Consider the following 12,877-nt stretch of genomic DNA (forward strand, 5'->3'; position numbering starts at 1 on the left):
TTAAGAAAGAATAGACACATTTAACTAATATAAAAAAGGGATGTTGCCCTGGCCAGGTGGTGCAGTTGGTCAGAGTGTCGTCTGGTACACCAAAAGGTCATGGACTCGATTCTTGGTCAGGGCTTGTACAGGCAACTGATTGATGTCTGTCTCTCCCTCTCTCCATCTGCACTTTCTCTCTCTAAAAATAAAATTTTTTAAAATCAATAAACATATCCTCAGGTGAGTATTTTAAAAAAAGGATGTTAAAAATGAACTGTGAAGCCATCATACCAATTACACTAGGCTACCCAAAGCAGTCATATTGCTGCTGCTTCGTTATCAGTGCATGAACCGTTATACCTATAAATAAATATGAATTTATTTCTCGCATTATCTTTTCATATTTTTTGTGTAGTGTTAGTAATACATGTCACATCTACACTGTTTTGCATCATATAAGACAATGCTGATGTAGGTACTGACATGATGCATCTTGTAAACAGATGACATGAACTTATATTATTGATAAATACAGTACAGTAAATGTATTTTCCCTCCTATGACTTTCTTAATAACATTTCCTTTTCTCTAGCATACATTATTGTAAGATTACAGTGTATAATACATACACAAAAAATTGATTTTCTTTTACCAGTAAGGCTTTTGGTCAACAGTCGGCTATTAGCAGTTAAGTTTTGGGGGAGTCAAAAGTCATACACAGCCCTGACCGGTGTGGTTCAGTGGTTAGAGTGTTGGCCTGCACACTGAGGGGTCATGGGTTCAATTCCCAGTCAAGGGCATGTACCTGGGTTGCAGGTTCAACCCCTGGCCCTGGCCCATAGTTCGGGAGGCAACCAGTAGGTTTGTGTCTCCACATCAATTTCTCTCTCTCTCTCTCTCTCTCTCCCCCCCAACCCATCCTTCCCTCCTTTCCACTCCCCCCCCCCCCATGGAAAAATATTTTTGGGTGAGGATTATTAACAACAACAAAATGCCTGGGGGTTGGCACCTTAACCCCCATGTTGTTCAAGGGCCAACTGTATAGTACTTAAAATCTACCCCTGTAAGATTATTATTGAAGTCTTTCCTTGTTAAAGCATGAAGTTTCCTACTTAAAATCAACTTATATATCCCAAATTCAAAACTAAATTGTCTTTGTCCGTTATGTTTAGTAGATGTAAATAGCTGTATCATCAAAAAAGTCTAAATGCTTTGATCAACTCTGATAGTAAAGTTAACAATTTAAATGTATACTACTTGGCAAGGAAAGTTAACATGTTTGTTCTTAATTATTAAAACTTACTTTTTTCAGCATTTCACTGTTTTCTTTCTGACTACATAGTTATAACATGTAAAGTTATAACATGTTTTTTAAAATGCTTGTTTTTACATACCTGGAAGTCTTTGTTTATGAAAATATAGAGGAGTTTTTTTTTTTTTGGTTAATTTAGTGGCAGTTTAAAGAAAATCCATGTATATCTCAAGAGGATATATTAAAACTTGATTTAATAAATGAGCTGTATCTTTGACTCAACAGGAGATGTGTGGTGCTATACCAAGCCTTAGTATCTGCTAGTGTGCTTTATAGTATAAGGAGTATAAGATGAAGCACTTTTCAAACTATAGGATTATACAAATGTTTTTACTTTTCTTTTACCAGTGGTGTCACTAGTTATATGGGTTGAGGAAAATTTTAGTTCTTTTTTTTTTTTTTTTTATCCTCACCCGAGGACATTTTTCCATTTTTTGTTCAGATAGAGTGGGAGGGAGAGAGAGAGAGAGAGAGAGAAACATCGACGTAAAAGGGACACATCGAGTTGTTGCCACCCACACGACCCAACCAGGGCCAGGACAAACTGCAACCGAGGTACATGCCCTTAGTGGGAACCGAACCCAGGTCTCTCTGGACTACAGGCCGACGCTCTAACCGCTGAGCCAAATCGGCCAGGGCAAAATTTTAGATCTTTATGAACCATTTAATTTCCATCTTTTCTGTGACCACGCTTCTTGAACATATGAAATGAAAGTGTAATTTTATATTCTTTTGCGATGAAAAAATAAAATACATGCCCTACTAATTGTGGGATAAGGGTATTTCTTCTATCATGGACACAGTATCATTATCGTAAGTAGCTGGAAAAGTAAATGTTTCTGAAAATATGATACAACTTTCATACTTTAACTTTATTTACAAATGCAGCTTTCAGAGACTTGCCAACAAAAACCTACATTTGGACAGTGTAGTAGGCAAGTGCTGTTTAGTGAGATGTGGGGTTGTTCTTGAGTAATTATTCCATTTGGGTTAATGCAGGTTGGGTGGTTTTAGACAACCTTGGGATTTGCTAAGCTCTACTTATTCTAAGAGGACTCTATACTCGCAGACCATAAGTCTTCAAAAATTTCCCAAAAAGTGGTTACTTCTGCTTTAAATTTAGTGTGACCATCCAATAGCTATAAGGTAACAGTGGAATAACTTTCTTCCCTTTAAGACTTGGCACACAAACAGTTTTGTGTTAAAATGAAAATTACAATTTCTTTTAACAGCTGTGACATCTTATGAAGATCTTGGACTCTTTGCATTTGGATTATCTGGAAAGGTAATTGTTATTTCTCCTTGCTACATCCAAAATCCAGAGTAGCATATTTTCTTTCTGTTTCCAGTTAAAAGAGACAAATATGTATCAGAGAAAGAAATTAGAGGAATAAAAGGAAACTAAACTAAAGACCAGACTGATGGGAACAGGAAGCGAAAGAGAAGAAATCTCTCTCTACACCCTTCCTAAAAATGCATCAGTAAATTTAATTCAACACTTGACTCTTTTAGTATCTTTCATCCTGAAGGAGAGCAATGACTTGAATAATTTTAAAATAGTAATAATGGTCTATATTAGATTTTCCTTATTAACTTTGAATATATTCTCTGAGTAAATCCCCATAAAGACAGGAGAATAAAGAAGCATAGGATTAAAATTATAGCATGACTATTTACAAAATTGATAGTTAGAAGATCGTATCATTTAAGAAATGAACAGTGCTGAAAGATTATCTAGCTGTCCCCTCGTTTATAGGTGAGGAAATTCAGGCCCAGGGAAATGGAGGGGCTCTTTGTTCACAGTTACTTAAAGGACTCTAGACTCTGTCTCTTCTATTCCTCTCCTGAATAAGAGAGATGACAGCAATATTAGTTGGCATTTATTTGTGATATGCATAATAAACTAATTTAAAAAGTAGGGGCAATACTGTCTTCTTCCACAGGTAGTCAGGAGGTAAATATTGTTAGTCCATAGTACTTTTCTATTTCTGAAGAGCTGTCATATTTCTAAAACCTATTTTTATGTTGATTCTAAACAGACCTTTTTCTCTTTTTTTGGTAAAGCTGTTGTTTATGTTTTTTTTTGCTTTTTTATTTTGTTTTTAATCTAAGAGGGTACTGTATTTGTAGATGGTGGAACAAATTCTAAGAAGTAAGTCTGGAAGGAAAAAGATAAAGCTGTGTAATAGGGGGAAAACCTTGTATTTACATTCAAGTTAACTTTGTTGTTAAAGTATAAAAGGAAATATTTTAATTACACTATGTAGCCTCCCGGTTTGGACCTTATCTTAATAACCCGAAACTTGACCTAAATGGAGAATAGTTACTTGAGGGTAAAGGGTTTTGTTAATATTCCTAGTAACAGTTTCTCTTTCCTAAAGATCAGAATGTTTGGTAGAATCATGATCAATGTCCTGTATTCAGTTTAACCAAGGAAGAAAAAAATGTTTACATAAGAAACCTCTCCAATTACATTTTTTTGTTGTTCTTAATCCTCACCTGAGGATATTTTTCCATTGATTTTCAGACAGAGGGGAAGGGACAGAGGGAGGGAGAGAGCGAGCGAGAGAGAGAAAGAGAAAGAGAGAGAAACATCAATGTGAGAGAGGTAAATCGATTGGTTGGAAACCAATGAAAATGAACACACAACACAAAATCTATGGGATGCAGCAAAAGCAGTTCTGAGAGGGAAGTTCATAGCACTACTGGCCTACCTCAGGAAACAAGAAAAATTTCTAATAGACTAACTAACCTCACAACTTAAAGAACTAGAAAGCAAACAAAAAGAAAACCCCAGAGCAAGTAGAAGGAAGGAAATAGTAAAGATCAGAGCAGAAATAAATGACATAGAGACCAAAAAAAACAATTCAAAGGATCAAGGAAACAAAGAGCCAGTTTTTTGAAAAGATAAACAAGATTTATGGACCCTTAGCTAAACTCACCAAGAAACAAAGAGAGAGAACCCAAATACACAAAATCAGAAATGAAAGAAGAGAAGTAACAACTGACACCACAGACATACAAAAAAAAAGATCGTTAACAACTACTATGAACAATATAGCAACAAATTCAACAATCTAAGCGAAATGGACAAATTTTTAGAAACACACAGTCTCCCAAAACTGGACCGGGAAGAAAACTTGAATAGGCCAGTAACAACTAAGGAAATTGAAGATGTAATCAAGACTCTCCCAGCAAACAAAAGCCCAGGCCCAGATAGCTTCACGGAGGAGTTTTACCGAACATTCAAAAAAGAACTAACACCCACTCTCCTCAAATTATTTCAAAAAATTCAAGAAGAAAGAAGACTTCCAAACTCGTTTTATGAGGCCAGCATAATTCTAATTCCAAAACCAGAAAAAAGACACTACAAAGAAAGAAAACTACAGGCCAATATCCCTAATGAACATAGACGCCAAAATCCTGAACAAAATACTAGCAAATCGAATCCAGCAATATATCAAAAAAATTATTCACCATAACCAAGTGGGATTCATCCCAGGGGTGCAAGTACAATATTCGCAAGTCAATAAATGTGATACACCACATAAATAAAATGAAGAATAAAAACCACATGATCATATCAATAGATGCTGAAAAAGCATTTGACAAAATCCAGCATCCATTTCTGATAAAAACGCTCAGCAGTGTAGGAATAGAGGGATCATATCTCGACATAATAAAGGCCATATATGAAAGACCTACAGCCAATATCATACTCAATGGGCAGAAACTAAAAGCATTTCCCTTAAGAACAGGAACAAGACAGGAATGTCCACTTTCACCACTCTTATTTAACATAGTACTGGAAGTCTTAGCCACAGCAATCAGGAAGTAAAAATAAAAGGGATCCAAATTGGAAAGGAGGAAGTGAAACTCATTATTCTCAGATGACATGATATTATACATAGAAAACCCTAAAGACTCCATCAAAAATTTACTACACTTAATAAATGAGTTTAGCAAAGTAGCAGCATACAAAATTAACATCAAGAAATTGATGGCATTCTTATAAACCAATGATGAACTCACAGAAAGAGAAAGTGAAAAAACAATCCCATTTACCATTGTGGCAAAAAAATTACGATACCTAGGAATAAACTTAACCAAAGAAGTAAAGGACCTATGCAGAAAACTATGGGACATTGACAAAAGAACTAGAGGAATATATAAAAAAAGTGGAAGTACATACCTTGTTCATGGATTGGAAGAATTAACATCATTAAAATATCCATATTACCCAAAGCAATCTATAGATTCAATGCAATTTCCATCAAAGTACCAATGACATATTTCACAGAACTAGAACAAATACTTCAAAAATTTATATGGAACCAGAAAAGACCCAGAATAGCCACATCAATCTTGAAAAAGGACAAAGTAGGTAGTATTACAATACCAGATATCAGGTTATACTACAAAGCTACTGTAATCAAAACAGCCTGGTACTAGCACAAGAACAGGCATATAGACCAGTGGAACAGAACAGAGAACCCAGAAATGGACCCAGGACATTATGTTCAATTAATATTTGACAAAGGAGGCAAGAGCATACAGTGGAGTAAAGACAGTTTCTTTAATGGTGTTGGGAAAATTGGACAGCTACATGCAAAAAAATGAAACTAGACCATCAACTTATACCATACACAAGAATAAACTCAAAATGGATAAAAGACTTAAATGTGACCCGTGAATCCATAAAAATCCTAGAAGAAAATGTAGTCAACAAAATTTCAGACATCATACACAGCAGAATTTTCACTGATACATCACCTACGCCAATAGAAACAAAGGAAAAAATAAACACATGGTACTACATCAAACTAAAAAGCTTCTGCACAGCAAAAGAAACAACCACCAAAATGGAAAGGCAACCCACTCTATGGGAGAGCATCATTGCCAATGATACATCAGATTAGGGGTTAATTTCCAAAATATATAGAGTACTCATACAACTCAACAAAAGGAAGACAAAGAAACCAGTTAAAAAATGGGCAGAGGAGCTCAATAGACACCTCTCCAAACAGGGCATACAAATGGCCAAGAGACATATGAAGAAATGCTCAACATCACTAATCATCAGAGAGATGCAAATTAAAACAACAATGAGGTACCACGTCACACCTGTCAGAATGGCTGCCATCAACAAATCATCAAACAACAAGTGTTGGCGAGGGTGTGGAGAAAAGGGGACTCTAGTACGCTGCTGGTGGGAATGCAGACTGGTGCAGCCACTATGGAAAACACTATGGTGTTACCTCAGAAAATTAAAAATTGAATTGCCATTTGACCCAGTGATCCCACTTCTAGGAATATACCCTAAGAAGCCTGAAACACCAATCAGAAAGAATAAATGTACCCCCATGTTCATAGCAGTACTATTTATAATAGCTAAGATCTGGAAACAGCCCAAATGTCCATCAGTAGACGAATGGATAAAAAAAAGTGGTACATACACACAATGGAGTACTACGCAGCTGTAAGAAAGATCTCTTATCCTTTGAGACAACATGGAGGAAACTAGAAAGTATAATCCTAAGCGAAACAAGCCAAGTAGAGAAAGACAAATACCACGTAATCTCACTTATTTGTGGAATATAATGAACATAACAGTCTGAGGAATGGGGTAGACCCAGAGACGTGGAAGTGGGGTACAGACTGACAACCCTCAGAAGAGGGGGAGGTGGGGGGAGGGAAGAGATAAACCACAGAACTTAAATGTATGTGCGCATAACCTATGGACACAGACAACAAAGCTGGGGATGGGATGGGGAGGATTGGGAGGAGGTTGTCAATGGGGAAAAAAGGAGAAACATCTGCAACAAAAATAAAAAATAAATTAATTAATTTAATTAAAATAAAATAAATAAATAAAAGAAATTGATTGGTTAACTCCTACACAATCTTGACTGGGTCGGGGATTGAACCTACAGTCCAGGTATTTACCCTTGACTGGAAATCAAACCCATGACCCTTCGGTCTGTAGTCAATGCTCTAACCTCTGAGCAAAACTGGCTAGGGCTTCAATTAATTAAATTGTTCTAGAACATGACTCTAGGTATCACCACTGTTATTTCACATTAGTGTTTCCTGGATTCCTTGTATAGCAGCAGGGTCTAAAAGGAGAGCATGGATCTTTGAGAGTCCCCTTTCCTAAAACTCTAGAACAGTTGCATTATCATTTTAATGCGTACACCTGGTACTACACAGACACAGGGTACTCTAAATAAGGAGTTGTTTGTCTGTTCTTCAAATATTTCCTCTTCATTTCCACAGTTGGGTTGAAACCCTCCTGTTTCCTTCTTTCCTGATATGGTATGGATAGAGATACTATACTTGATAGCATGACATTGTTCTGAGAATTAAAGAATATTTTGAAATGTTTTTTGAACTTTTTAAGGAAGATTTTAAAAATTGTAGATTGATTTATTTACTCACTGAACAAATATTTATTGAGCAAATACCATATGTCATTCACTGTGGTAGACACTGAAGACAGGTAGATAGATAGACTGACTTTCTAGATCTTAAATGCTTAAATTCTGCCAAAAACAACAACTGCAACAGAAAAATAAGCAGCAGTAAGTTGATATTATTGCTTTTTGCAATATATTAATAGAGGAGAAATCCAGTTTTCATGTATGACTGACAGTAGGTATCAACTGCATACAAACATAGTATACAGAAGTTCAAAATTGTCTTTTCACAAATAACTGAATTTGCAACTAATTTTTTAAGGTTAATCAATTTATCATAAATACTGAGTTTATTTTTATTTGTATCATCTTTTGTTATACTTTATGTTTATCATACTTTTCATTTGCTTTTTAAAAAATTGTTGATAGTATTACAGATATCCCACCCCCTCCCCCCCCAATTTGGCTCCCTCCACCCAGCCCCACTCCATCGCAGGCCTTCCCCACACTATTGTCTGTGTTCGTGGGCTATGCATGTATGTTCTTTGGTTGGTCTCTTCCAGTCCCCTGCCACTGCCCTCCCCTCTGCGGTCTGTCAGTCTGTTCGATGAATCCATACCTCTGGACCTATTTTGTTTGTCAGTTTATTTTGTACATTCGATTCTACAAATAAGTGAGATCATATATTTGTCTTTCTCTGACTGGCTTATTTCTTTTATTATTATTATTATTACTATTATTTTCAATCCTTACCTGAGGATATTTTTACATTTATCTTCAGACAGAGTGGGAGGGGGGAGAGAGAGAGAAACATCCATGTGAAAGAGACACATCGCTTGGTTGCCACCCACATGACCCCAACCGGGGTCAGGGATGAACCGCAACCAAGGCTCGTGCCCTTGGTAGAGCCCGAGACTACCCAGTCCTCAGGCCGACGCTCTAACCACTGAGCAAAACGGGCCAGGGCTGGCTTATTTCTTTTAGTTTAATAATCTCCAGGTCCATCCATGCTGTTACAAATAGAAACTAATTTTTAAATGGGTTGATATGCAAAGTTTTTTTTTTTTTTTCTGGAAGATGTTAGAGAGGCAGTTACCACATCTTCAAAGAAATTTCTCCAAGTTTTTCTGTCATTAGTCCTGCTCTCCAGACTCCAGGGCCTCTAGGTCTCAGTAACTTCGATTGTTCCCAGGATAGGTAAATGTGTCACTGATGGAATTCCAGAAGGGTGGGTCTGAAGGGTGATCTGTTCCCAGTCCATGGAGGACTGCACGATCCTAGAGAGCTAGTCAGCTCCAAACATATACTGGGGATGCAGATCCACCAAGATGTGAGTGATTAGAAGGCCCAAGTGGTTTTATTTCCTCTGAGTGCATCTGAATGCCAATGTAGTGCTGTCTTGAGTTTCCCGGGAATCTCATCAAAGATCACAAGCTAGCAGCCTGCAGGCTGAACTTAGTTCTCAGGCGTATTTTGTTTGGTTCAAATCCTTTTTATTTTTAACTGATTGCCAACTAAGAGTTATGAAATTTTGAAAGAATTCAATTTCAGACTTTCTTAAAAAATCAGATGATCTAGCTGCACTGGATCCACATGCTCACCTGCCAGCAACTGCCGAGAGCTGGGCAGCAGCTGCCCTGTTTCGAAAGGGGAGCAGTTCACCCCTTCTGTACTGCAGTCTTCACAGCCTCCTCTGCGTTGTCTTACACAGCCCACTGCATATTACTGAGTTTGAAACTTTGCTAAATTTTCAGATTCGAGAATACGTGGGCTCTAAAATTTTTTCTGCTCTAGATTATTTTTCCCTGGGACAGGGATGTTGAAAGCCGTGATGTATGTCAAGCTGATGTACCCAGAAGATGGTATCATTTCTTTTTATGGAGTCCAGCGTTGGCACAGCACACCTCAAGCTGTCTCAGTGTCCCGACCAAAGCATGTGGTAAACCAGTAAAATGGGAGACTGAGACCAGATAGATTCAATTTCAACTTTTTGGTACTTTTGATAACCACTGATTACTAGCTTTTTAACACTTTTAACTGTTTAAAAATGACTGCCAAGAAAACTTTCAAAAGTATTCTTTATAGTAACCATGGAACTATTAAAGAAAGGCTTTTTATGTGATGATTATTAGTTTTATGTATTACAAATGGCTGGCAAAATTTATTCTTTCCAATTTCTCTTTTTTGGATTTCTGCATCTGTTTTTTAGTAATAGTTATTGGATTTTAATAAAATACCAATCCTTTCATATTATTTCCCTTTTCATCTTCTAAATACATTTGTTCTTTTATAGGTGGTGGTGGCAGGCACCATAATAACTCAGAATATTGGAGGTAAGTGATTGCAAGTTCACTGTTTATGCATAGCTGTGATGGAAATGATTTCCTCTTTTGGTTTCTTGCCACACCACAGGTCTTGATGGGACCTGGAACTACTGGAGACACAGGTATATTCAGAAACCCTGTGTGTTGTCTTAACTACTCATTTTTTGTAGATTTTTTTAGCAGCCCACCTGGACAGGAGCTTCTAAATCAGTTCCAGGTAAACCCTTGATTTCAGTCTTGCTATTAGGTATGCAACACATCTCTAGTGCATTTGCTTGATAGTGGTGAGGGACTGTCTAGAAAAAGTCTCCAGGTGATTCTAAAGTACTTCCCCTCTACTTTCATCCCAGTCACCCCCATGGGTGGTACTGCTGTAGTGGGAATGGTGTTTCATGAGCGATGAACAGTCAGGTGTAGCAGAGAAATTAAAAATGATCAAGTGGTTTAAAAAATAAACCTGAGACAAACATTGTCACATTTATGTTATCTTGTTCCCATTAGAAATTCCCAATATCAAAACCCAAAAATTAGTGTTAATTGTAGACAACTCCACATTTAAATCCAAACTATGCGAATTATGTGTGCATATGTTGTGAAGAAGTTACATAGTGCTGAACACGCTCTTAGCATTGACAGGAGTGCTGAGTAAATGCTGTTTAAAGCAACGGTTTTCAATGCTATGCTGCAAGAGTTTTTAAAACGTGTAATACCAGACTCTTTAGTCAGGGGCACTGACCTTTTTTCCTTTAGATTGTCAGATAAAAAAATGACAATAGCCAACACAACAATAGCTGTCTGATGTGAATGAATGAAAACCATTCCTATTTTTTTGTCAGATTGGCAAAAAATATATTTTTTGGTGTGCCTCAGAATTTTAGAAATCAGTTTATGTGTGCCATGAGGCGGAAAAAGTTGAAAATCACTGGTGTAAGTACTGAGATGGTTGACATGCACTTTGGGTCTTACACAAAATTGTATGGTCAGAGGAAATTTTAATCTTCTTCTTACATGTAACAGTTGAACAACTTTAATAAAGTTCAAGTCTGATATTTGAAATCTGAACTATTTGACTTTAAATATTATTCAACCAAAGTCTATCTTTAAAGGATTTCTTGGTGAAGGAGGAATTAACATTCCCTTGAATAACATTCAATGAGAGCTAAGCAAATTGCCCAGGTTGTCTTATCCTCCCCCAAACACTGTCGTTATTCCCATTTTACTGATGTGGTAACTAAGAGTTAATGGCATTGAAGAACTTGCTCATGATCCACATGGCTAAGTTGTAGAGCTAAGATTTGAATCCGGGGCTTTAGAGCCAAATATTTCATCTCACCTCTATACGATCAGGAACCTTGATTCTAGCTTATCTTTTGTAACTAACTTTAAGTCATTCCTTGAGGCAAATTATTTTCCTCACTTTAAACCTTAGTTTCCTCGCCCTGGCCAGTTTGGCTCAGCGGTTAGAGCGTCGGCCTGCGGTCCGGAGAGACCCGGGTTCTGTTCCCACTAAGGGCAGGTACTTCGGTTGCAGTTTGTCCCCGGCCCTGGTTGGTTGTGCGGGTGGCAGCCACTCGATGTGTCCCTTCACATCGATGTTTCTCTCTCTCTCCCTTCCTCTCTCTCCCTCCCACTCTATCTGTACAAAAAATGGAAAAATATCCTCGGGTGAGGATAAAAAAAAATAAATAAACTTAAAATAAATAAATAAATAAATAAACCTTAGTTTCCTCACCCATTCAAAAGAAGGCTTGGTCCAGTTGAGTTCTAAGATTCTCTTGGAGGGAATAGCTGAGCCTATAAAGATAAAACATTTGGGTATGTTGGAGGAATTTCCCTTTCCAACCTAATTTTGTATTTGTGGCTTATTTTTGTGACTGTCTGGATCAGTGACTCTCCATTGCCCTACAAATGAAATACTTCATGGCTTTTTTTTTTTTTTTTAATCCTTACCTGAGGATATTTTTTTATTTATCTTCAGATAGAATGGGAAGGAGAGAAAGGGAGAGAGAGAAACATCAATGTAAGAGGGACACATCAACTGGTTGCCTCCCATATGACCCTGACCAGGGCCGGGACCGAACTGCAACCAAGGTACGTGCCCTTGGCCAGGACTGAACCTGAAACCCACTGGTCCGCAGACCGATGCTCTAACCACTGAGCATAACTGGCCAGGGCTTCACCATGAATTTTAAGAAAATTTAACATTCCAACAATAAGTTGTAGTTGCTATTGTTTTGGAACTCCTGACATTCATGTTTTAATTCTCAATATTCATGGAAACAAATGTTATTGAGTGAGAGGAATGCTTTTTTAGATGCCTTGCAAAATAATTTCCTTCTAACAAACACTACTTCACTCTTCACACTAGAATTCAGTAAAACTAGTCTCTTTCTTTAGGAGTCTATATAATGTCATTGATTTTAAGGCCTTCTTTGGAATAATTTATTTTATTTTAGCAGATATATATTGCGCAACTGTGCACTTGTCTCTAATATGAATGTATATTTTGTTATTTACTACGCACCGTCACATTTTGTTTAGATTAGGTTGAGCTATTGTTTATCATTTTATGGAGAATTTTCAATCCAGGAATTTGGATCCAAATTTGTGACCTGGCACAGTGCCCGCTGTTGTATTATCTACATCCTTCACCCTGACCCTTCCTTGTTCTCTAATCTTTGATGTCGCTATTATTGAACGTGATTCTATTTTAGCACTTGCTGTTATTAAAATTATCTCTGTATATGCTTTTCTCTCCCACTATACTGTAAGCTCCTCCAGGGCAAGGATTATGTCTCTTTTCTCTTTGTACTCCCAGAATCTAGCACAGTACCTGAGACTTG

The 12,877-nt window shown here is 37.2% G+C and overlaps 1 protein-coding gene across 4 annotated transcripts in view; it reads left to right on the plus strand.

The window, feature by feature from the left end:
• Positions 1-12,877, plus strand: part of SLC38A6 (solute carrier family 38 member 6) — an 80,279-nt gene that overhangs the window by 20,115 nt on the left and 47,287 nt on the right. For all 4 annotated transcript variants that reach the window (XM_036272362.1, XM_036272354.1, XM_036272345.1 and 1 more), the window contains exons 4-5: positions 2,527-2,579; positions 10,004-10,043. In XM_036272362.1, coding sequence (XP_036128255.1) covers positions 2,527-2,579; positions 10,004-10,043 — 93 coding nt within the window. The remainder of the gene's footprint in view (positions 1-2,526; positions 2,580-10,003; positions 10,044-12,877) is intronic.

The sequence above is a fragment of the Molossus molossus genome, unplaced genomic scaffold (genome assembly GCF_014108415.1).
Source record: "Molossus molossus isolate mMolMol1 unplaced genomic scaffold, mMolMol1.p scaffold_m16_p_1, whole genome shotgun sequence".
Classification (NCBI taxonomy): Eukaryota; Metazoa; Chordata; class Mammalia; order Chiroptera; family Molossidae; genus Molossus; species Molossus molossus.